The 27,827-nt window shown below is 30.4% G+C and overlaps 2 protein-coding genes and 2 pseudogenes across 2 annotated transcripts; all 4 read left to right on the forward strand.

The window, feature by feature from the left end:
• Window positions 1-14,808: 14,808 nt before the first annotated feature.
• On the forward strand, window positions 14,809-15,282 carry LOC113560078 (annotated as a pseudogene).
• A 1,483-nt stretch (window positions 15,283-16,765) lies between these two features.
• Window positions 16,766-18,012, forward strand: LOC113560079 (SCAN domain-containing protein 3-like). Its single transcript, XM_028188643.1, has 2 exons — window positions 16,766-17,663; window positions 17,726-18,012. The coding sequence occupies exons 1-2, from the start codon at window positions 16,802-16,804 to the stop codon at window positions 18,010-18,012; spliced, it is 1,149 nt and encodes a 382-aa protein (XP_028044444.1). The 5' UTR covers window positions 16,766-16,801.
• A 5,972-nt stretch (window positions 18,013-23,984) lies between these two features.
• LOC113560080 lies at window positions 23,985-24,497 on the forward strand. Its single transcript, XM_026965858.1, has 2 exons — window positions 23,985-24,224; window positions 24,279-24,497. The coding sequence occupies exons 1-2, from the start codon at window positions 23,985-23,987 to the stop codon at window positions 24,495-24,497; spliced, it is 459 nt and encodes a 152-aa protein (XP_026821659.1).
• A 2,268-nt stretch (window positions 24,498-26,765) lies between these two features.
• LOC113560081 lies at window positions 26,766-27,571 on the forward strand (annotated as a pseudogene).
• The last annotated feature ends 256 nt before the right edge of the window (window positions 27,572-27,827 follow it).

The raw sequence follows: 27,827 nt of genomic DNA on the forward strand, positions 1-27,827 counted from the left end.
ACAAACTTGCTATTACTTGCTAAGTATTCGCTATTTTTTGGCATACCTTTGCAGTGGATTGCGTAAAGTGGGTGAGCCAAGTTCATGGATGTGTTATATATTAATTATAAAAAAAATATTTTATAAGTAATTAAAATTGATGTTATAAACATTTATGACAATACCGATTTCACCAGACATACTTAAAAATAACGCACATGAACTAGGCACACCGAAATCTGTTTGATTGTTGTGGACGTAAATCAATGTTACGAATTCTAAAACTTATGTTTCAAATTGTTGCAAGAAATCTACAACACTTTGGCACAAGTTTGAATTTGATCAACCATTCTCAGGGTGTCAACTTCAGGACGTAAAAAAGTTATATATAAAAGATAAATGATTTCAGACAATTGAATGTCCTAAATGTTTGTTTAGGATACTAAATACTCTGGAATTCAATTAGTAGGTATTTATGTTGAAACTAAACAATACAGAAAAAATATGTATACTTAGGTATATAAAATTTGTTTATATTAAGAAATAAAAATTTAACTTATTAATTTAGGCTATTTATTAAATTTGGAATTTTTTATTTAACTTTTTTCTAGATATATTCAGTTTTTTATTCTAATTAGATAAAAATCTATCTTGATAAAGTATTCTTAAATGAATAAATAAAAAAAAAGATTCTATATAAAATAAAAAAAAAAAAACTGGAAAAAAAAACGATCATCATAAATTGAAAATCTTATTTGGTTAAAAAAAAGTCAAGTCAAGGACTAAAATCTATGTTTTAATTATAAAAATATAATTTGGATAAAAAATTAGAAGCAGTTTTCTAAAGAAGTTTGAAGTTCCTAGGTTAAAGTGTGTGGGTGGGCTACGGTGAAGTTGCCCCCCACCAAGTAAAGTTATTTTTTTCTGTGAAAACCAAAACCATGCGAATTGTAAAAACTGCATAGCAAATTAATAGCAATTTTTTTTAAAAGGTTTGAAGTTCCTGGGTTGAAGTGGGGGGTCAACTCCACGCACGTTAACATATTAATTATTTATTATGAATTATGATACCTACATAGGTACTTATAATAACAATAAATAAAAAATTTGTAATTATTTATTTTACATACCATATGTTTTATTGCCACCAACTATTTTTATACCACACTTCAACCAACTTGGTTCTGGATCTAAAGCATTATGGATATCTGTACTGGTTATTATAATATTTAAATGTAATTTGTGTATTTTAGTACTTCAAAATTAGCTTTCATTCCAATAGATGACTTATCCTTAATGGGTATCCTTAATGACACATGACACGGTTGATTGGTATATGTCTTCATTGTATATTGATAATTCACACTCTTTAAATATTTCATTTATAAGGCAATTATTCCCATCTAATAAGCTGTTTTCATTTGAATTTTCAGAATTTGTGTTCTCTGTGAATATAACATCTGCATGTTTTCCAAGGATATAACATCTTAAACTATAAACAAATAGTTTTATGCAATTCATACAGTACATGTATATTAATTATCTAAATAATTTAAAATAAATAAATATGAAATACATATTTACTAACTCATATTTAAAATCAAGAGTAATTATGTTATTGCTCGCACATTCCCTTTAGATAGGTAACTAAATAAGTTTTCCAAAATGTCTTGGTTTAACTTTCTTATTAATAAATACTGAATATTATAATTTATTTTTAAATCACACCAAATTTTTTAATGATTTATTAGATAGTAATATGCCTGTAAACGCATAAGGTGACCAAAATAATAATGAACAACCTTGTCGTTATATAAAATAATGTTTATGTGGACTGTATGATGATTAATAATTTAAATAGATACAAATGAAAATAATAACAAATAAACGGCTCGTTGGCAATATAATTTAATAAATATTCAATTGCCTGTTTGGCTATAATATACAAATGGAATATAAAAAAATGTGCCTGAATGGCTTCAGTATACTAATAAAATAAATAATAAATAATATGCCTTAACGACTACCAGAACATAATAATAATTCAAGACCCGTCAGTCATACATATACAAATATTTGGTCGATCGATACTCACATAACAGATGAGACACACACCTGGTTTTATACCCACGTTACCACACCAGGGCCTGTAGTTATGTCAAATAAGTTACAATAAAAAACAAATTGACCCTGCGTGCGTGCGAATGTGTGCCGACAACTGTTCACGACGAATTCACAACAATGAAAACTGAATGCAGCCGGGACAGGATCTCTAGTATATACTACTGTCCCCACGAGTAACAAGGTACACCAAAACACGTTGAATCACTACACACATCGCTGGTAATCTTGACCACCCTAGACTAGGGAACAACAAATTAATGATGGCAATGAAAATGCACAGAACGATAATTACCAGACGATGAATTCACAAATCACAACACCGTGGTTTGGGACGACTGCAAACAGAACATGAAAAATGGTGGTTGACGAACAAACTGACTGGACAGCGGACAAAAATGAAATGTTATAAGTTGAACACTAGTGGTGGGTAGTTACTGCTGTATTCGGTACAATGTAACGATTACATTGGTGGAACGAGTAGGAACGAGTACATTTATCGTTCCATCGGTACATTCGGTACAAAGTTTCCAACTACAAAATGGTCCCCTACCGTCACTGTCCGGGTACCGAATACCGATTACCGACGGTGGTCGAATAGTAACGAGTTGTCACGATAATATATTATACGTCTATGTCGTCTCGGTTTCGGGTTTACTATTTACTTTACTCTATCTGCTGCTGTTGTTGTGTAGTTGTGTTGATATTTGTTGATAATCATTTTGAGAGGGTGGTGACTGGTGATGGAGGTGGACACTGAACAGTGAATGCTATAATTATAGATATAATGCAAAATCATATGAGTACGATAATAATTTTATTGTCTTTTTATTTTTATCATGAGGTTTAAATAATATTTGAAGTAAAATTATTTTTAGATTATTATGTAGTATATACACGTTGTAGAAATTATTTTTATGTAGGCTGTATAATAACCATAGGTTAACAACGTGCGTGTTTAGATTGTTTAGACCTATTCATTTTTATTCATATTTTCGTAAATATTATAATAATGGACAGAAAAAAAAGCGATGTATGGAATCATTATTCGGTTATTAACAGTGGAATGGCTAAATGTTCGTATTATTCAAATTCGGTGTCTTATAAAGGCGGATCAACTACAAACTTAAGTAAACACTTAAAACGAAAACACATAATTCAATATGAAAGTAGAAAACATCCGCGTATGAATGAAATGATTGAACAAATTGTTGACGAACCGAGTAAGCAAAATACACCAGAAACAAATAATGATCAAAACCAATCTTCTACATCAATCAATGCAATTAATGTCATAAATAAATCTCGTCCCATACAAAAAAATGTAGAATCGTATTTTATTAACAATATACCACTTTCTGTTTCAAAACAAAAAACAATTGATGAACAGCTGGGAGTTATGATTTCAAAAGAATTCCAACCTTTCAGTTTAGTTGAAAATGTTGAATTTAAAAAATTCATATATTTATTAAATCCTGATTATCAGTTACCATCGAGGAAAACTGTTTCGAAATCTATTTTACCACAGTTATATGAGAAAACAAGAGAAAAAGTTAGAAATAATTTATTGAATGCCAAATATATTTCATTTACAACTGATGGCTGGACTTCCACAAATAATGATAGTTTTATTGCTGTCACTGTACATTTTATCGATCCAGAAGAGTGTGTTTTAAAAACATTTTTACTTGGATGTTTTAACGTGGTGGAATCCCATACAGCTGTAAATTTGTCATTATTTTTAAATAATTGTTTTAAAGACTGAAATATAACAGAAAAAGTAAAAATTGCTGTGAGTGACAATGCTGTGAATATAACATCAGCAATCGGCATGAATCAAAATTGGCGCCATATTCCCTGTTTAGCGCACACATTAAATCTAATTGCACAATCTGGATTAGGTGAAATAAAAAACGTTCACAAAAAAGTAAAATCCATCGTTGAATATTTTAAACGAAGTACAAAAACAAATTTAAAACTTAAAAATGCACAAAAACAAATGGGATACCCGGAATTAAAGTTAATTCAAGACGTTTGTACGCGGTGGAACTCCACGTATGACATGTATCAACGGTGTATCGATAATTAATAAAGAACCTCTTATGAGTACAATTGCAATAATAGGTAATATAGATAATTTAGTACACGAAGACTTTGAACTAATAAAACACTACTGTGCGATATTTAAACCGTTTAAAGCAGTTACTATCGAACTAAGTAGTGAAAAATGCATTTCGATTTCAAAAGTGTTAATTTTAGTAAAAGCGTTACAATCACATATAAAAAATAAAGAAAAAGAACCAAATTTACCAAATGCTATACATTTGATGCTTTCTAAAATGGTAATAAAAGCCAATGCTAAATTTGAAAATATCGAAAACCAGCCTATTTTAACAGAAGCAACTATTTTAGACCCGCGGCTTAAAAAAAAAGCATTTAATAATCAGTATACATATCAAAAAACATACGAAAAGATAGTACAAAAAGTTGCAAACAATATTCGTTTAAATCAAAGTCCAGCAGAAAATGAAGAAAATGAGAAAACCATACCGACCCATCGTGAAAACGAAACTTCTGAAATTTGGCAACAGTTTGACTCTCAGGTACATACATTATATTAACATTGATATTTTGATATTTGAGTGATTTATAAAATTAGTTTATGATTTTTAGGTGTCTACTTCAACTTCAATCAACACACCAACATCTGAGGCTATTGTGGAGTTGGATAGATATTTGAATGAACCTATACTAGACCGAAAATCAAATCCTCTTAAATGGTGGAATGACAGAAAAAAAATCTATCCAAATTTATTTGATTTGATGCTATTGCGTTTGTGTGTACCATCAACATCAGTTCCGAGTGAAAGGACCTTTTCAAAAGCTGGCTATACCATTTCCGGAAGACGTAATAGATTGTCAACAAAAAACACAGAAATTTTTAATTTTTATCCATTTTAGGCTTAGGCAAGTAACTAAGTTAATTTTAGAAGTTTGAGTTTATTTATTTTATTGTTATTATTTTTTTTTCTAGGGTAAAGTGAAGTGATTTTTTTTGTATTTTTACAATTATTTTTGTTGAAAATAAATATGTTTATTATTTATGTGGTTAGTTTTTTTTTGAATCTGTAGTTTATTTAATATAATTGTAGCGATTGGAAAAATATTAAAACGATGATAATTATGATTAAGCATTTCAAATGTATATTTATATAATGATTCATAATATTGTAAACAATGTTTACAAAAACATAGTGCTTCTGATACAAATTTAATTATTTAAAGTTAATTTTTCCAGAATACAGTAAAATAGTGTTGTATAATGGGCCTACGAAGTACGAGCTACGAAGCATATTCGTTCATAAATATTAAATATACATTGCAAGAATGAGTAAACATTTGAATATATGTATTTTTATCGTTCCGCGAGGAACTATACGAATGTGAGTACAAGTGTAACTAAAGAAAGAATATACCGATTGTACCGATGTAACGAGTATTTTGGAATCGGTTATTTATTGTAACTGTACCGATTGGAACGATTCCACAAAAGGAACGATAATTCCCACCACTATTGAACACTAACGAGTCTTTGAACACATGAACTGATAACGATTCCACAGCTGATTCGATTCCACAGTAAGAAATTTCTCTAGATACAGTTAGAAAATAAATTAGCTGACAAGCGCACATTCATACGGTCGGTACCTTCGACTGAGATATGGCGTTCAGATAATTTATAAGTTAATTTATAATCATTGCCAGAATTCAAATGTATTAGTTCTTGAAAAATACTTTCCCCCGTAAACTTTCCTTTATAATCTATAAACCCAATAAAAATATAATAAATTATAATTAATTGATACCCACTTGAAATTTTTTATTTAGGAAAAACTATATTCACTTACTTTTAAAGCAAATCATTGTGTGCCAATTTCAACAAATGAAGAACGTCTGTAAAAACAAGTATTTTAGTTTTCTTTATTGGATGATCAAATGATGTGTTTCCAACGATACACATAAACTTCTCCATAAGCCTACATTTGTTGTACCCATATCTAGTTATTACGACAATTGATACAATACATCTTTTGTCATTTTTGTATCAAAATTATAAAAGATGGGTTGATTCCAATTGCTTGTTAAACCTATTTATAAATTTGAGTAAGTTTTCTATTAAAAAGTTATTTTAAGTAAAACATTTTATTAATTTTACCTCTAGCAACTACAGTTTGAGCACACTTGTTTGGTCCTAAAGCTTTTTCATTTTTTTCATCAAAGCATATTTTTTTAGATACATATGTTTCATCAAAACATACGACACTCAACTTTTCGTTAGTATCCATAAGTTTACCTTCCATAAAATATGTTAATGCAATTTTCTATGACTAAAAGTTCTAAAACTTTAGCTTGCAATTGGAAAGATAAAAGAGACGTACTGATGTTGTCTACTATACATAAACACCAAATGAAAAAATTAAATAAAAACAATAAAACACAAATAAAACCGTAATGCATACTTGATGATAATACCAATATGGGATTAGTTTACAAAACTGATATGATAATGAGTTTTAACGGCAAAATCAAAAAATCTGTCAAGTGGTAGGTACAAAAAGTTTTTTTTTATCTATTGGACATGAAAAATCTTAACTGGAATAATACATGCCAAATTAATTAATAAGAAATTGAATTTTTAAAATTATAGAATTCAGTTAATAACTTAAATTTTATAAAAGCATTCTATACAATTAAATTAACCCAACAGAAAGACAACCAAGGACAATCCTACTAGGCTTTCTGCACCTATCTTCCCATCAATAGGCACAACAAAAAACGTTGAAAAAAAATATCAAGTCCATTCTCATACAGTTTTTACTCAAAAACACGAAAAGATATGAGTGTAAAGAAAACAATCTTACATTATGTTTTAAAGCATGCTTTATACTAAAAATAAATATTAAAAAAATTACACTTATAAATTTTACATTTTTTTAAATTTTTTAATTGTTATCCATCGTAATTTGGATAAATTTATTTTTAAATCGAGACTGAGGTACAGAAAAAAAATATTTTACATTTTTTTACACAAAAAGTTCTATATTTAGATTTTAAAAAATATAAAATTTTTTTTTTATAATTTAGTAACGTGTTATAAATTATAATAAAGAATGAAGTTTGAAACTTAATCTGTATTGTTTTATGTTTAATTTATTTTTATTTATTTAATGACTTATAAAATGAAAGTTTAGCAAAAAATTATAATTATCATTCATTTTGTTAGTTGTCATTGTATAATTAAATTGTTTTTTTTTATTCAGAAAATTAAAGAATAAAAATTTTAAAACAAAATTATTTTTTTTTTTTTTTGTAAATATATTTACGTATACATACATTTTTACTACAACGGTAAACTTTTATTTAAACAAGCAAATTATGTGTAAAATAATTATTTTTTATTTTTATTTTTTTGTTCCTAAGAAATTAAAAAAATGCAACCTCGGGCATGAAAGGGTTAAACATATTTAAAATTTGAAAACAACTAGTTATTATGTTGTTAGCAATGTGAGCATAAGTTTATGATTATTAAAAAATAATTTATTATTTGATCAACAATTAAAATCACAAAAATAAAATAATTAAGGACAGAGCGTTTACAATTTCATTTACATAATTTAGTTTTTTGATTTTATGCATCAAGTATTAAGTATTTATACATTAAGTTTGTTACATTGTCAAAAACATTTATTCGTTAAATTTATTTTAAATAACAAATCATTTTCCAAATTACAAATTTAAAACAAAACGTTTTCAATCAAATAACTGTAATAAAAATGTTGTTATGAAATCAATTTTTTTTTTAAATTAATCTTTTAAAAAAGAGGATTTTTCTACCTTAAACAAATTATTTTAAATTGATAGGAATAGTTTACTTTTCAAATAATTTCTACAACACAATTAGAAAAGTTAAAGACAGGTATGTTGCAAATAACATAAAAATAGCATCAGCACAGCACAAAAGAAAAATAAATATAGTTTTATTTAACGTTATGATATTAATCAATATAAAATATAGAAATGTTATTACTTATTTGTGACCTGTAAATTATTACATTATTTATATTTTAACAATAAGACAATTATTTACTTTATGAGTATAATAAATGTAGAAGTTGTTAATGTACAAAATACAAATAAATAATTAAGTTTAAATTGTTTTACAAAAACGTTTTTTTTTTAGGTTTATAGTTACATCAATGGGTAAAAACTCTAATGTAGTACTTGCTAGTCGAAAAAAATATTTATTAAAAGTGCCCCCACTATAAATAAATATTTAATATCTAATAAACATTCAGATACATTACAAACAAATAAAGATTTATCCAAGAACTTATTATTAAGGTAAAAATTAAAAAATACAAGTTTTACTTACGTTAACGTGCCGAACCAAGCACCAACTTCCAGCCAGGGATCATGCAGCAAACGTAAAATGATTGTTCAAGTTGTTAAAACAATCGTTATTTACTAATTTGAAATTTCGGACCAAGATAAAGGATTAGAAACGAGAAAATTTTTAACGGACCCGAGTCCCGAAGTGCCTCTGCTGATTTCCGTAGTAGACAGCTGGTCTAAAAACACTCTGGTTAACACTCTTAACGCTACCTAGTGGCTAGGTGGCAAATTGAATGACGATATAGATAGCGTGTATGTTGGCCATGTACTATATGGGCAAGAAAGGGTAGAGGGGGCGTAGCGCGTTTGGGTACATAGCATAATTTTTACCTGTACATTTAGTACAGATTTGGGTACATATGATAATCGTTAATTGCAAAAAATTCTATCTTTATAAGATATGGTTTGTGAAACCAGGCTATCGACACTGTCTGATATTGGCCAAATCGGGTGTCTCTGGCCTTGAACATGGTCTCCAGTGGGTGTGACATACATTATTACTTATTAAATAATATCAATATTATCACAGAGAGATATATTTTATTACAATTTTTTATTTTATTATTTATTTATTTAAAAATAAACCAGTGTCAAATAACAATATTACAGTAGCACTAACTCATTTTACTAAGATTATTAAAATACATAATAAATAATAGTATAATAATAATAAACATAATAAATAATTTGTTTCCGTTTTTATAATATCGTAACAAATAGGGGGTATTCGGACAATTGACACCCGAGACATTTGACACCCGACGGTTTTGCCGATATCGGACTTTTTGCACCCGATATTTTTAGAACACGGACAATTGACACCGAGCGATTACGATTACGATTATGATTACAATAACGATAATCGTGAGTAGGTAAGTACCTATAGGCATTAGGCAATAGTTATTAGTTACTAGTTAGTGTCTGTTGTAGTGTAGTGTGTACTCAGTTTTCTTAAAAGTAATTATTATCATAATATTCATTAAATATGGACACCGAATATAAAATTTATAAATACTGTATAATCATATAATATAATAATATAATTGAAAAGTTTATTCTAATAAAATGAAAAGATAAACGATTTTGTATTAATTTTAAGATAATATTAAAAATTTAATGTTTAATTACGTAGGATACGTTTTTTAAAAAACTAATAATTTCACTATTTGTTTTGAATTGAGAAGTTTTACATATGTTTTTAAGCCGTTCTTCATTTGATTTAATGTTACAATTTATTTGAATACCTGTATTTAGTTTTAAAATCTCCATTGAGGTAATGGAGTTCATCATTTGTAAAGCTTCGATAAATATATATATATGTGGATGTTTAAATTTAATTAAATGTTGGAACTTATTGTTCCAACCTTCTGATACATTATTAGTCCTACTATAACCTAATTTTGTGGCATTGTGGACATTCCACATATATGGAGCAAACATAGATGGTCTCCTTTTGAAGCACATTACTTGCGTATTGTTAATTAATTTGTACGGCCCATTAACATATGTTACATCGAAGTATGTTAAAATATCATCCACATCATTATCATATGAAAAAATGTCATATAATAAGCTCATACCTATAAAAAATATATTTAAATTAAAAAAAATATATATGTATATATTATGTACGTGTATGAGTATGGTACCTTTTTTAATAATATTAAGTGGTAAAAAGGCCAATGCATTGATCATTCGTATTGAACAACGGAATTCTTTGTCTTTTGTATATTTTGTTGCCAAACCAAGATTTTGGACTTTACGCCACACAGTTTGACTAAGATGGTAATAGCACAAATGTATGGAAACGCTGTCTTCAAAAACTTCTTCAATCGCTTTTATCATAGCAAGTTCAAAATCAATAGAAAATGACTTCACTGATGAACACGTGTCTTTGAGAGTCATCAAAAGTTCTACATAAACTGTCTGTGTTTTTTTTGGTAATAACGCATAAACGACAGATAAAGGTTTCATTTTATAAATTACGTGTAGTACATAAAGTTGATAAAATCCTTTAGGGCATGACGAAAATGTTCCGTCCATGAACACGTGATCACTTTGTGATAATATTTCTAGGCAGTCTTGAGAAGCAAATATAATTATACGACTATTAATTGATCGATTATCATAAAATAAAAACTTTTGCTGATTAGGTTCTGCTGTCATCGTCCACTTACCCTCTAATACGAATTCTTTGGAAGAAATTGTAGGATATGAATTGTTACGGATTCTCCTTAAATTTCTTTTTACATTATTTTCATTTGGCATCAAACAAGCAGCTACGTCTGTTAATTTGGTAACTTCTTTTGCGTACACTTTAGAAGGAATATCAAAATTGTTTATAATATTTTCTTTCATCGCATTTAAGGCACGACATACTTCAGCTTCAGCAGAATCAGGATTATGAGAATGTTTTTGAAATTTTAAAATTTTGCTTTTGGACGAAGTTATCGTTACATTACCTTTACAATAATGTTTCTTTCGTTGAACACAAGTATATCTGAGCCCATCACCAACTTCTTTTTGGAACACATAAATATAATCATTAATTATCACTTTAGTTTTAATTATTTCAATTACATCGGAACATTCTGAGTCCATATTTAATGAATATTATGATAATAATTACTATTAAGAAAACTGAGTACACACTACACTACAACAGACACTAACTAGTAACTAATAACTATTGCCTAATGCCTATAGGTACTTACCTACTCACGATTATCGTCATTGTAATCGATTGCTCGTTGTCAATTGTCCGTGTTCTAAAAATATCGGGTGCAAAAAGTCCGATATCGGCAAAACCGTCGGGTGTCAAATGTCCTAGATTCCAAATAGGGATACACATTACCAACTTCTAATCAGATTACGGATACAGTTTTAACTTTTAGAGTCTAATACTTCATACCATAGGGATACAGTAAACTGATCATCTGTTTGAGTGTCGCTTCTATATTGTTCTGTGGTGAAACTAAGTGTTTTAAACGTTCAATTTCGATTTAGATTTCTAATCGAAAATATCTTTGTAAGCTTATTGTATTTGTTGTAATTATTATGAACGTGGTACTGAACAAACAGTGATATCACTTTTAAAGCGCAAAGCAACTACTGATGTGAAGCCAAATAAGCATATACGACAAGAAATACATAACTACTCAGAGCATCTAAATCATTCAAACGTTAGATTATTCAGGAAAAGTATGTATGAAGCTAGACGAAAAATAGATACTGGTTTAGTTGACTCTCTCCACTTATATTTCTCGTATTTTCGATGTGCTAATTATCTTATATACAATTTTACTTTTATACTGCAGATAAAAAAAAGTAAGAAAAACCACGATATTAAAAATGATTTTAATAACAACACAATAAATACAAAAGTTTGATACATCACCATATCGGTATATTTTGTATATTTTGTATAATTTGTATTTATTGTGTTATTATTATTATTTTTAATACCGTGGATTTTCTTACCTTTTTTATCTGCAGTATAATAGCAAACTTGTATAAAAGATAATTAGCACATCAAAAATACGAGAAATATTAGTGGCGGCGTTAACTAAACCCGAGTGTCGGAAAATATTTCTTAAAATACCAAATGCCTACGTAGTATGGCAAAGGTTGAACACTTATTTGAATGAATACAAGTTATGCATTTATTATTATAACCCCGAAATCTTTGTCAATTTGTAAGTAGCTAGTAGCTGCTTATAACACAGTACATTATAATCAGCCCTGAAATCCGGTAATTACCCGTTTCCACCACTTTAAAAGGTTCGATTCCCGTTTCCGCCAATTTACCTGCTATTGTAAAATTATTATAAAATATTTATATATATGTATTAATTAATATTTAAATCCAGAAGATGTATCAGATTGTTTTAGATTTGACTTAATGTCAGATATTTGCCAGATAATCATCAATATTCACAATATATTAATTATTTATTATTTTATACTTGAAAATTCAAAATTTTCTCCAAAAATATGAACATAATATGACAGAAACTTTATGCCAAACTACAAACAATTGTGAATCATTTCATTCGCACTTAAATCAACAGTTTTACAAATCACACCCTAATAACCTACAAGTAACCTAAAGGTATTTATATTTTTAAAAATTTTGGTTGAAAATGTCCCAGACAAACACTTACATTAAAATAAATAGCACCATTTTAAATATTACGGATACTTAAATAAATTAACAAAATATTACGACTTTTTTAATTATTATATTTATATAATTAGGTATGATAAAATATTATGTATTTATGAATAAGTGACTTATGCTTTATTATTACTATTTTTTTTTTTTTACGGCCTTTTAGACCACGGTTATTTTACTTTCAAGAAGAGGCTGAAGTCAAAAATCAAAGCAATATTTTTAGTACTCCAAAACGTGATGACAGACACAAACAAAAATAAAATAAATAAATAAAAAACATATCATTGTAAAATCAATACATTCCTCACTTCGTTCAGTATCTAATACGTAAATATCATTTGTAAATATAAAAACAGTGTTAAGGGCAAATAAAAGGAGTAAGTAAGGACAGTCATGGGTGTCGGTACCTTGGTCATGACATTTTTCAAAAAAATTTAAAAAAAAAAAAAACATAAAGTCACTACCCTTGCCTTGATTTGTGGTGTATATATGTTACAGTTAAAGTGTTGAATCAGTTAGTTTATGAAATAACTACGTAATTTATAAAATAACTAAAGCTTGTAGGTAATATATATAATTTATGCTTTAACTAGTTATTTTATACATTCTCTAGCATCACTTTGTTAATGTGTCAAATTATAAATACCAGAATATCATGATGAATAAATATAGTTCCAACATTTTCAACAATTTTATATAACATATTAAATCAGATAAGATTGACGTCCTTTTTATCGGTAACCGCAATGTACGTTTATCGTGTAAATATAAGATTATCGTTTATCATGTTATTAAAAGATTTTCATTGTTAATATTTGGTACATGTATTATCTATACAGGTTTAAAGTTTAGTAATAGTTTTATGTTTACACGTGTTCGCTGTTTGTTCGTCTGTCTCTATACTATTATTTTAAGTATTAATTATTTTGTTCACGATGAATTCAAATGAATTAGATTTAATGAAAGAAAAGTTTAATATAAGTGTTAAAAATCGTTCATTAAAACCAAATAGTGCAGTTTTAATGAAAGAAAAATATGCAAGTTTGACGATAGACATGAAAAAAAATAAAATAAAAAAGGAATCTTCTCGTGACTATTAGCTAGAAAAACATGGCATTAAAAAATAATACTATCCGTAAGTAATTAAAATGAAAATGTCAAATTATATGTTATGATTGAAGAAATATTTGATTATTTACATGAAATTCAAATTTCTATTGAACACGGGGGTAGAGACCGCATGTTATATGAAATAAATAAACGTTATAAAAATATCTTAATCTGATGTTAAGCAATACTTAGATTTGTGTATACCATGCCAGCAAAAAAAAAAAAAGTAAAAAAAAAGGTATTGTTGTAAAACCAATGGGATTTGATGATTTTAACAGCCGTTGCCAAATTGATTTAATTTATTTTCAATCTCTGTCGGCAGAGTATAAATTTGTTTTGGTGTATCAGGACCATCTGACTAAATTTTGTATTTTACGACCTTTGAAATGTAAAAGAGCTGAACAGATAGCATACGTGCTTTTGGAAATTTTTTGTTTATTTGGTGCTCCCTCCGTACTGCAATCGGATAACGGCCGACAATTTTGTTATGAAATTGTAATACCAGGATATAGAAAATATGCTGACTACGTGGATGCAAAACAATAATACGAACAAATGGAGTGGAGGACTTCGGTTTATATAATTTATGAAAAACAAAGCTTTACATTCCGGAATTAAACGTAGTCCATATGAAGCGATGTTTGGTAGTGTACCAAAAACTGAACTATCTTCAAGTCTTCTACCTAAAATTAATTTATGATAAATATTTTATCCGTGTCTTAAAATTTGTATTAATGTAATTGACTTAGTTTAAATAAAAATGTAATTAATTATTTACAGGATGACGTTATTGAAGTAGATCGTCCAATAGTTTACACAGAAAAAGATATTGTTCACTTAAATATTGCTACGGTAGGTCAATTATATCGTTTAGCTAAGCTAAATTAGTTTTAATATTGTGATTATAAAAATAATTAAATGTTTTAAGGAGGGAAAAAGCTAAAGACAATTTGGAAAAACAGGCAAAAAGAATGAAAGATTTATCAAATACTAAATTTGCGGTTGCTAATATTGGTTCTACAGTGTGTATCAAAATTCCCGATGTTGATAGAGGAAGGGGTGATCCTCGTTCAATTATTGCAGTTGTTTTAAAATTAACTGACGATGGGTTTTATTAACAGGGATGCAATGATGGTAAGATAAATTTAAATAATACAAGTTATTTTGTATTTACCTACCTACACATTATAATTACAGGAGTGTTAAAACAATTATGCTCTCGATCATAGTTCACAGTATGTTCAGAAAATTTGTTAGCTGTAGAAGCTGTTCCAAATGAAAGTGTTACATTAAGATCTGCGAAAACTGCGTAGTCATTGGGAACTGGTCAGGGTGTTTTTAAGTGCACTTGTACCAAAAAATGTGACACAAAGTGATGTGTTTGTAGAAAAAAGGTATTGTGCAACTCTAAATGTCATAATAGCCTTACATGTACAAATAAATAAATAATATAAATATAACTAATTCAGTAAAATAAAATATTTTAATACATATTTAAAATTTTAATGTATTTTATACTTTAACGGATATCAAACAGAAATTGTATAGAATAACTAGATATTCTATGAAATAACTAGTTAAAGTACAATTTATATGTATTATTTCATACTTTAACTAACATTCGTAGGTAATTCATGAACTATCTAGTTATATCATAAAATAACGGAATTCAACACTTTTGCTGTAACATATACAATTAGAAGAAGTCTGAACTATAAAATATAGTCGGAGGTGGTCGGAGTTCTGATATATTTTACAGTTGCACTTATTTACACAAATATCTTCAACTGTTGCTTATACTCTCCAAATCTAGGGTCTTGATTTAAATGGACAAAGGGTACATGTAACGATTGTCGTCAATCGACATTGTACATTATTCCTCAAGTGGGGCACGCGCTCCTAATATGCTGAGTGTGAGGAATGGTGAGCGGGGCTAACTGCTGACTAAGGGTTTTGAGGCACACGTCGGTGTATATGTTACGGGCAAAGTAGGAAATCCGGGCATTGTATAACAATGCCCGGGCACTGTGCACAATGCCCGAACATTTTGGCCAATGTAAGAATGATCATTTTAATACTCAAATTTGTCATACATTGACCGGGCATTGTACTAAATTGCCCGGCAAAGTGTACCCTGCCCAGGTTCAAGTGGGCAAAGTGAATTATACAGTGCGCTGCACACTTTTATATCAAATTGCATTTATACGTAATAATATCACTACAAAACTATAATTATATATTTTATTCGTACACGACAACGCGACAGCTGCGATAGTACGAACCGAACCGTAATCTAAACGATAAAGAGATCACATAGTATTATAGATAATATTTCATAATCGAATCGTTAAATTCCTATTCGATATTTTCTAATGATTATTGTCACGACGGCGACGTCGCGTAGTCTGACATGGTAGTGTAGGTAGTGCAGTTGCGTGTAGTGTTATTTTTTCTTTTGGTCAACGTTTTTAACTATTATTCAAGTATTTGTGTACTATTTTCTAACATAAAACGGAAAACAAGTTTATTGAGAAGTTTAACAATTTACTATTAAACAAAAATGCAAATACTGTATTTTTAAATAAAGTAAAATACGATGAATTAATTTTAAAAGTGAATTATGTGAAAACTAAAACCACAAAAAAGACTGCAGATGATTACAAATTAATTAAAAAATACGATGTTGTAAATATATCAGGGATTGAAAAGTTAGTAGTTCCAGTATCCGAAGGTAATTTAATTAAGTATTATGTTTACAACGAACAATTGTTTCAACTATTGAATGAAACACATACATCTGTGGGACATGGAGGTAGAAACCGTATGGAGTATGAATTGAACTTGAAATATAAAAATATAACAAGGGAGACTATAATGATATTTTTAAATTTATGTGACCACTGTCAAAAAAAAGGCAGTACAATTAAAAAAGGTTTAGTTGTAAAACCTATACTTTCATCAGAAATGAATTCTCGCTGTCAAGTGGATTTAATAGACATGCAAACTCAGCCTGATGACGATTACAAGTTCATAATGGTCTATCAAGATCACCTTACGAAGTTCGTAATTCTTAGACCGTTAACTCATAAACGGGCTGAAGAAGTAGCCTACGTGTTAATTGATATTTTTACAACATTTGGAGCCCCGGCAATTTTGCAGAGTGATAATGGAAGGGAATTCGCCAATAAAGTTGTTATTGAGTTGTGTAGTATGTGGGAAGAACTTAAGATTGTCCACGGAAAGCCTAGACACTCACAAAGTCAAGGGTCTGTTGAAAGGGCCAACCAAGATATTCAAAATATTCTCGCAACATGGTTAGCCGATAATAATTCCAGAAAGTGGAGCGAAGGTCTTAAATTTGTTCAATTTATGAAGAATCGGAGTTTTCACCATGGTACAAAACGTTCGCCATACGAAGCTATGTTCGGAATACGTGCTAAAGTTGGCCTAAAATCAACCCAAATTCCAACCGAATTACTTTCTACTTTAAAATCAGAGGAAGATTTAGAAAAAGCTCTAGGCTGTGGAATTAATATCGAAAACATAAACGAGAAACACGAAAAAAGTGATGGAAGTGATAAGGACAGTGCAAAAGAACTTTTTTCTGATGAAGATGAAAACGATCAAATAAAATTGAGAATAGAATCAATTTCTTCAAATCGATCGAAATCTGCTGAAAATCTTAAAGTACAAGCTAAAAAAATGAAGAATTTATCTGAAGAACGTTTTTTTCCAGGAAAAGAAGGAGAAAATGTTAAAATAAAAATTCCTGATGTGGATCGAGCAATATGTGATCTTCGGTGTATTCTGGGAGTTATACTTTCTGGTAATTAATTTTAAAATAATTTTAATTATAAAATAATTTTTATATTAATAATTTTTTTATAGTAAAAGATAATTTATATGAAATTGGAACAAACGAGGGCAGAATACATCAACTCTACAGTCGGAACCAATTCACAATATGCAAAGAGGTGTTAATCCAGGCTGATGATGTACCACCAGTACACATTTCATTAAGAGAAGTGGCAAGAAAATCTTCCAATTTGGGTGGCCAAGCGTACGATAGGTGTACTTGCAATACATTGTGTAAGACCAACCGGTGTAAATGTAAAAGATCTGGTCGTCTTTGCAACTCAAAGTGTCATAATAGTGGTGTATGTGGTAATAAATAAAGCAAATAAATAATAATTGTAATTTAATAATAAATAATCTAAATATTAAATCTGTGCAACTTTATTTATTTTTAATATCTTTATTTTTAATTTTTTATATAATATTCAATATTTAATCAACTGTGCCCAAATCAAATTGGGCACTGTATACAATGCCCGGGCAACGTTAACTTATTCCAACTTTGCCCTTGAAAATCGGGACTTTCTACTTTGCCCGTAACATATACAATTATGACCAATGTGTGTTTGACGGGAGTGTGCGATACGGAGAGGAATACGACAGTGAAGAAGACTCCGCGACGATCCGTACGGCCACCATCAAATATCCACACACTCACGGCATGTCAACATCTACTCGGATCGGTAACCCTATTCATATTTATATATATCTAATACTCATCATACAATATCCATTATACATCTTACAATTATCTGTCATAAATTAATAAAATATTTAAGCCTAGTCAGTCGACAATGAAACATCGTACTCCGTTACTTTATTTCTTTTCTTCTTATACGTGCAAAAATAATAGTTCAATTTCCTCACTTAAAAAACGTACTTCTTCGTCTAAGTACCGTGCATCTAACGAGCCACATACAGCACCTCCTCATCGGTTCTGGACACCGTCACAGTTTTTGGTAACTTCATTATCTAATACTAACCAGCAAACAGCTATAGGACGTGTACGGCGGCCCGCTCGGTCGGCCCGCTAATCACCTATTACGCAACTCCACTATCAGTTATTCGATAATACCAATAATAAACTCATTATGAAAAAAAATAATACTGTCCCGCCTTTAATTATATCTAAGGCTCGCATACAGAGCGTGCCAAATAAAACCCCGAAGACGCCGACTACACCCGACTCCGATGGATTCAGCTCTCCTACCAATTAAAAACGTCTCTTCTCCCCTTCCCAATCATCTTCAAATAATCATCAAAAAAAAAACAAGCTACTTATGTATCAAAAAATCGTTATTCACCACTTTCGTCAATGTGACACACGAAACCGCCGACCAGGCCCACCTAAACTCCTCCATGGATTTAGATCTGGACAATGATCCTAATATAATCGAAACCAAACCGCCTCCGCCTATCTTTATTCATACAGTTAACGACTTTGCATCCTTCTGTACACAAATCAAAGAAATAACGAAAAATGATGAATTCTCGTGTAAAAGTTCGATTAATGGCATTAAACTTACCACTAGCACAGTCGATTCGTACAGAACCATTATTAGATTTCTACAGTCTAACAACGCACACTACCATACGTATCAACTCAAAGAAGAAAAACCATTCAGAGTTGTAATTAGAAATCTACATTATACAACTCCACTAGTCGATATAAAAAATGAACTTATTTCTCTCGGTCATAATCCAAGAAACATAACCAATGTTTTACAACGTAACACCAAACTTCCTCTCCCACTTTTCTTCATCGACCTTGAACCTAATATCAATAATAAAGACATTTTCAAAATCGACCTTCTATGTCACTCAAAAATTAAAATAGAAGAACCTCGTATAAACCACCAGCCAGTTCAATGTCTTCGCTGCCAAAACTATGGTCACACGAAATCCTATTGCAACCACTCACCAAAATGTGTTCGTTGCGGCGAACCTCATCTCTCAAACATCTGCCAGAAATCTAAAGATCTGCCAGCAAAATGCGCTCTCTGCAACGGTCCCCATCCAGCAAACTACAGAGGCTGCCCAGTCCACAAATCTGTTCAAGCTAACCAACTCGCAAGAACCAAAAACCATCCAGCTCAAGATAACTCCAATCTCACACGTAACAATTACATGTCTGCTAACAACAATATTTTAAATAATGTAAACACTACTTCAAATTCTAACTCTTTCCCTTCTATGTCATATTCTCAGGCTACCAAAAAAAATAAGGCTACCGCAAATCACCCTAACGCCTCCAGTGAGGTGAATGCAGACCAATTCTCCATAAAACTATCATCCTTTATCGACGATCTAAAGTCCCTGATCACCCCCCTAATCTCTCTTTTAACCACTGTCATAGACAAGCTCATTACTTCTAACAATGCCAAATAGACGTAACAATATTAATCATCCTATCTCAATACTCCTTTGAAACTCAAATGGACTTATCCACCAAAAAAACGAACTTAAAAATTTTATTTTATATAACTCTATAGATATACTTCTTATATCCGAATCTCATCTAACTACTAACTCATCCTTCAAAATTCCCGGCTACGAAACCTACCACTGCGATCACCCTGATGGTACCGCTCATGCTGGTTCTGCAATATTAATTAAATCTATAATCAAACACTCGATTATGCCATTCTACCAAACTCCTAGTCTACAAGCCACTAATATTACATTAGTGCTTAACAATATTCCACTTACTATATCATCCATATATTGTCCACCTAATCAAAAAATAAATACTAATATTTTTACTCGATTTTTTAATTCTCTTGGAAACAACTTTCTTGTTGGGGGTGATTTTAACTGCAAACATTCCCTTTGGGGTTCAAGAGTAATAAACACCAGAGGCCGCATATTACATAACTCCATATCAAACAAAAAACTAAAAGTTCTCTCCCCCCTAACCCTACATATTGGCCTTCGCACAATAACAGACATCCGAACATCCTTGATTTTTTCGTCACAACTCTCCCAAATCATATCAAACACAACATAACCAACTCTCTAGATCTCTCCTCTAATCACTCTCCAGTCATCCTAACCCTAAACGATGTTTCAATAATCAGAAAAACCCACCCAACTCTTACGCCTGGTCAAACTAATTGGAAAATTTTTTCAAAAATCATCGAAAACAACATTAAGCTTACCATACCTCTGAAAACAACCTTAGATATTGACAATGCAGTCCAAACACTCTCCACCGTCATCAAAAATGCAGCTCTCGACTCATCCCCAGGTAATCCAACCCCACAAAAATCGAATAAACAGCTTCCTAATTATATAGCTCAACTACTAGCTGAAAAACGCCGAGCTCGCTCTAGATGGCAAAGATATCATCTTCAAAATGACAAAAAAACCTACAACAATCTAGCATGTTCTTTAAAAAATGTTCTCCGAAAATACAATACAGATAATTACCAACACTATTTAAATTCCATTAACAATTCAACTAACGCACTCTGGAAAGCAACAAAAAACATAACAAAACAAAAAAACAAAATACCCCCATTACGTAACCCAGATAATTCACTAGCTAAATCAGATCTCGACAAAGCTAACTTATTTGCCTCCGATCTTGAAAACAGTTTTTCGCCTAACTCTGAAGACATCATTCTAGATCATGTAAATCTCATTGAATCAACATTATCCAATACCCTCCCCTTGTGTTTTCCAACCAAACACACCACTCCCTCTGAAATCCAGTATATAATTAAAAATCTACCCACAAAGAAATCCCCAGGACAAGACCTTATAACCAACTCAATTATTTAACACTTACCCAAAAAAGCTATATTATTTCTAACTCATCTTTATAACTCTATTCTCAGACTATCCTATTTCTCTGACTCTTGGAAACATTCCATTATAATTCTTATTCACAAGTCTGGAAAACCTCCGGACGCTACTTTTTCTTTCAGACCCATAAGCCTATTGCCCACTTTTTCAAAAATCCTTGAAAAAATAATTCTTAAGAGAATCTACCCAATAATCCTCGATAAAAAAATCCTTCCAAACTCCCAGTTTGGTTTTAGAAATAAACATTCTTCTCTTCACCAAATCCATAGAATAGTCGACACAATAGCTTCTTCTTTGGAACAAAAACAGTTCTGTTCAGGTGTTTTTCTAGACGTGTCCCAAGCGTTCGATCGAGTTTGGCATGGCGGCCTCTTACATAAACTTCGATTTCTACCTACCCCACTCTATCTACTCCTCAAATCCTTTCTCGCCCACCGTTCCTTTTCAGTGCGATGTGATGACGAATTTTCTACGGTCCATCAAATTAAAGCAGGTGTACCCCAAGGCAGCATTCTTGCCCCTACTCTTTATAACATATTCACGGCCGATATTCCTCACTCTAACGACACTATCTTAGCCACCTTTGCGGACGATACGGGTATAATTTCCTCAAATCTTGACATCAACTTAGCAACAATTAATCTCCAAAATCACTTACTAAAATTGCAACACTGGTTCAAATTATGGAGAATTAAGATTAATGAGAATAAATCACATAATATCACCTTTACTCTCCGTCCTAACGACAGCCCTCCGATATTCCTTAACGAAAAAATAATTCCTAAGGTAAACTCGGTCAAATATCTAGGTGTTTATCTCGATAAAAGGCTAACCTGGGCGAGACACATAAAAATTAAAAGAAAATCCCTAAACATAAAATTACATAAACTTAGACCTCTTCTCAGTTCCAATATCTCACTCTCCAATAAATTGCTAATCTACAAACAAATTATTCGCCCGGCTATGACTTATGGCATCCAACTTTGGGGCTCAGCCAAAAAATCTAACGTCAATCAATATATTTCAAGCATTTCAATCAATTAACCTTAGGCTAATAACCAAAGCTCCGTGGTATGTTAGTAATCTTTCCTTACATAATGACCTAAAAATATGCACCATTCCTTATCTCGCCCGTATATATTATTCGAATTTCCACGCGCACACTCACAATCACCCTAACTCTCTAATTTCTAATCTTTCTTCTGCCACCATTCCCAACAATCTTCCTCGACGCCTTAAACGTAACTGGTCGCGTGATTTACTTTTGTAATCATCAGCACAAAAAAAAAAAAAAATAAAAAAATAAAAAAAAACTTACAAATTAAAATCAAAAACAAATTTTTTTTTTATTGAAGTAGTGTCTTTGGATGCCCCCTTCTATCACGCCCACACGTCTTGTAAATAATGTTATGAAATTTACTTATTGTATCAATGATTACAGATTGTAAATATATTGTGTTTAAAAAAAAAAAAAAAAATTAATAAAATCCGTTATATTTATACTTATGTTTTTCTTAAATAAGGTAACCCTAATCTTTAGTATAAATATTACACTCCGAGGTTGAGTCCTCGAGACTTCGTTAATATAAACATAACTTTACACCAGAAACGTACGTATGTGGTTGAATCAGTAAAGAGAGGACGTTACAATAGCTAATTGTCAAATATCATTATGTCAGGTTTTGACATAAAAGAAAATACACAATTATGCTTTATGTGGTCTTACGACTAGGACACGGTGTCGCCGTTTCTGTAAGATGGTTCGCGCAATAGAGGGAGACGGCTAAAAGCCGGTGCTCGTCCGGACCGACTTGTTTTCCCATCCCACCATGTGCCTTTATCATAAGGGGTGGGGAGAATCGACAGTGTCGTAACGTCGCGGTAAGTAAGGCACAGACCAGTCGATGAAGTGTCTATACTTTGTATCGGCCACCGTTGCGTACCGTGTCACACTTAAAACCCTGAACAATCTTAATTTAATAATATAATAATAAAAATAATAATAATCAAATTTGTAATTTATTTCATAACAAATTTAAATCATAAATAATACTACATTTTTAAGAATAATTAATGGTTGGCTTATAAAAAATGTAATATTTTGAAAGAGAACATTTTTTTCTCATAATAAAAAGTTGTAAGTAGTGGTTGTCTTTTAATAAAACTATAAAAATCACCCAGACAAAAAATATTTATAGCATAAAAACATCTAATATTCATTAAAGATAATTTTATATAAATACGATTTAATTTACCTGTTTGCCGTAACTTATTTTAAACAAACTTTTTAAATAGTTTTTTCGTAAAATATCAAATATGCCAAACTAAGTTGGTGTTGTAATAACTGCAAATTTCATGAATCTAACAATAAAACACAGAATACTAAAAATGCTTCAGTTATGAAGAATATCGAACTAAATATTTCTACTAATGAAGATATTAAAAAGCTTAATAAAATCAGTTAATTTTATGAGCGATAAATTTGATGGTTTTAAAAAAATTGCAAGAAATTGTAACAGTTATTAAAGACATCAAAGAAGAAAATCAATTATTAAAAGAGCAAAATAATAAATTAAAGTACGAAGTTACAGTTCTAGATAAACGTTTGAATGTATTAGAACAAAAAGCAATAGAAAATTTCGTTAAAATTGTTGGTGTTCCGAAGGTTAAAAATGAAGACTGCGTAAAATCAGTGGAATTAATCGCTGAGTCTGTAGGAATAAAAGTAAATATACTAAAAGCTTTTCGTATTTTTTCGAAAATTTAAAATAAACCCAAGAAAATAATGGCAGAAGTACAAACATACCAGAGCAAAAAATCAATGAAGGACAATGTAAAGAAGCTGAAATTAACAGGTAAATCTGTAAATATTAATTGGAGTGATGATAAGATTTATATGAATGACAGTTTAACACAATTTAATAGAAATCTATTCTTCAAAGCTAGAGTTTTTACTCGTGATGTGGGCTATAAATTTGTTTGGTTTAAGGACTTTTAAAAAAAAAAATGAGAGCACTAAACCCATAATTATTGATAACGAATTTGCTTTATCTAAACTTACTTAACATACCACCATTACTCATTAGATATTTTTAACCGTATTATAATCCTTAATTTATATGAAAAACTATCTCAATATAAGCTGTTATCTTAGCTATAAGACTAACTATTTTAAATCTATCACACCATTAAATTTAATCAGAAAAGAGTTAACTGTTCGACTATTCGAGGTAAGACAAATAACTAATGTTCTCCATAAAGTAACAAAAAACCTCCTCCCCCTCTTCTTCGTAGATCAAGAGCCTACTACTATTGCAAACGAAATCTTCAAACTTACAACGCTATTGCACACCAAAATCAAAATAGAAGAACCGTATAAACCAAAAACTATTAGCCAATGCTTCAATTGCCAACAATATGGCCACACTAGAGCATATTGTGGCTATAAATCCAGATGTGTCCGCTGTGGTGATGAGCCCCAGTCTTCTGATTGCCCTAACTCACGTGATCTCCCTCCTAAATGTGCACATTGTTCAGAAAACCATCCAGCCAACTACAAAGGCTGTTCAATTTACAAAGAGTTTTAACGTCGGAAAAGACGCAGCCCAACAAGTAATTTTATACATGATAACCTTAGATCTAAACCTATAAATGTACAAGGTAGCCACCTTCCTGATTATACTTTACCTAGTCAACTACCACCTCTAACAAAAACATATGCTCAGGCTACGCACAACACGCCCACCAATAATAGTATACCAACTGCTCCAGAAACTAATGCCCTTGACATAAATAAAACGTTGACATCGTTTCTTAATGAATGTAAATCTCTCATACATCCTATGTTATCTCTTCTCACAAAATTAATCTCCAGCTTAATAGATAAAAAAAATGCCTAATTCTAACAATAAAAATTCTGTCACTGACAACTCGCTAATAATTCTATAATTCAATGCAAATGGACTTAAAAATCACGAATATTTGTTGCCGCTAATGAATTAATGCAAGACGATGTAAAATTTCAATATTTTTAACGCATGAAGAAAGAAAGTTTCAACTTATTTGTAGAAAAAGTGGGACCGGCCATCAAAAAACAAGACACATTTTCGTCGTTGTGTATGTGTGCGTGAAAGATTAACGATAACATTGAGGTAATGATTCTTTATTTACTTATTAACACTTTATTAACATACAAATAATAAAATGTAGAAATGGAAATATAAAATTAAATTAAGTACAATAAATAATTTCCATGAACCGTGTATTTTGATGTAACAGGTAATACTCGTAATAATCTTCTTTTAGCCCATGTTCAGCAAATCATTTATTAAATAAATGTTCGTTTTGGTTGCATATTTGTGAGGTAACTTCTTCAGGAGAGTGGATTGGCTTGAAACTGTCGTGTGAGTTATTATAATCGTATGTATAGAATGACGAACCGGAGTAATTAGAAAGTGCAGTCTGAGGACGAGACGTAATTGACGTGTTTGAAGTCGGTGTTTGATTTTGAGGCATCGGATTTTCATTTAAAATGTCATCAATCACATCTGATACTTTTTTTTTAAACATTCTCATCTGTTTATCGGTCATGGCGTTAATATCAGGTAATAAACTAAGAAGGTACATTCTTCTAGGATCTTCTCCGCACATTTTGGTTTTCTTCATTTTCACAAAATCAATAAAACTTTGGTCAGCTTGACTAAGTTCACTCTTTCGTTTCTTGGTACCTTTTGTTTGTTCTTCAGGACTACGAACTTCTTCATAATTTTTACTTGTGATTTTGTCACTAAAGTATTGTTCTTGTTGAACTAGATTTTCATCTTGTTCTTCAGTGTCGTTTTGTTCATTATTTTCTAATAAAATGTCATGATCTGGGGTGGGAGAAGGAAGATTTCCTGAAGTAGTCAAATCAGTGCTAGGTTTTATATACGGTAAAAGGAATTGCAAATGTTCATTTAAATAGCACAGCCTCTTTGATTTTCTAGCAGATCCACTAGGTGCCGATTTATTAGTTCTGACAAAGACAATTCTTAGGTTTTTCCATTTTTCTTTACAAAATGTAACTAAAATATAAAATAATAAAAAATTAATTAAAGAGGAAATGTATAAACTAAAAATTAATGAAAACTTTTTTTTACATTAGGTACCAGGCAACAGGATCTACTTATTCTAGCCTAGCATTTTATTTTGCTCGAGGTGCTAACAAAATAAGTCAAATAATTTCGGAAACTACAAAAAAAATGTAGAATGTTTAGTTAACGAATACATGCCAATACTAACTGAAGACAAATGGATGAGTATAGCTAATCAGTATTATAGATTATGGAATTTACCAAATTGTGTAGGATCTATAGACGGAAAACACATAAGAATACAAAAAGTTCCAAATACAAGGTCAACTAATTTCAATTATAAGACATACCATTCAATTGTTTTAATGGCTTGCAGTGATGCTGATGGAAACTTCATCATGATAGAAACTGGTTTCGCAGGTAGAAATAGTGATGGTGGTATTTTTCGATCATCAAGAATGGGTCGTTGGCTTGAAAGAGATGGTTTAAATTTGCCAAATCCAAGACCATTGCCTAATGACCCTAACGAAATTAATTTTCCATTTTATTTCGTAGCCGACGAAGCGTTCTCTTTGAAAAAAAATTTAATGACACCAAACCCACGGAGAACATTAACAAATAAAAAACGAATATTTAATTACAGACTCTGTAGAGGTAGAAAAACTGTTGAGTGTTCATTTGGCATAATGCACAAAAATTTCAAGTCTTGATGTCACCAATACGATACACTAACGAAACTACCATAAACAATATAATACGATCCGTATGTATCCTCCACAATTCCATACGTCAAAGGGAAGGTCGGCAGTATATACCTTCCATTGATTTAGATGTAAATAATCCAGAAGACTTCCAAGTACCCAACGAGTTTATCGGGGACAACCAAAATCAAAATGAGTTGCCGAGGACACCAACAGCGAGTGATCTCAGAGAATATTTGTCTTCATATTTTGTTAAACCTTATGCATCACTGCCGTGGCAGTGGAATAACTGTGTATAGTTTTTAACATTACGATATAAATAAATTGATAAAATAATAATATCTAATATTCATAACCTAATGTTTATAAATAATATTTAATAATAATTAAATAAAGTCTATATGGGTCATTATAATTATTTATAGATTTTTGTATTACAGTATTACACATGGGTATTTTATTAATAGAATTTCAAACAGAAAATATACAATAATACACAACGGATTACCTAATATTAATAACTATACATTATTACCTATGTACGTTATATTATTA

This window comes from Rhopalosiphum maidis, chromosome 3, assembly GCF_003676215.2.
Source record: "Rhopalosiphum maidis isolate BTI-1 chromosome 3, ASM367621v3, whole genome shotgun sequence".
Taxonomy (NCBI): domain Eukaryota; kingdom Metazoa; phylum Arthropoda; class Insecta; order Hemiptera; family Aphididae; genus Rhopalosiphum; species Rhopalosiphum maidis.

What these genes read in the sequence shown, in the direction of transcription:
- LOC113560079 (XM_028188643.1), top strand. Translation starts at nt 16,802, where the DNA reads ATGAATTCTCGCTGTCAAGTGGATTTAATAGACATGCAAACTCAGCCT. An exon ending in TCTGGGAGTTATACTTTCTG is followed by an intron (nt 17,664 to 17,725) that starts GTAATTAATTTT and finishes ATTTTTTTATAG; the next exon opens with TAAAAGATAATTTATATGAA.
- LOC113560080 (XM_026965858.1), top strand. Translation starts at nt 23,985, where the DNA reads ATGGTTTTAAAAAAATTGCAAGAAATTGTAACAGTTATTAAAGACATC. An exon ending in CTGAGTCTGTAGGAATAAAA is followed by an intron (nt 24,225 to 24,278) that starts GTAAATATACTA and finishes AATAAACCCAAG; the next exon opens with AAAATAATGGCAGAAGTACA.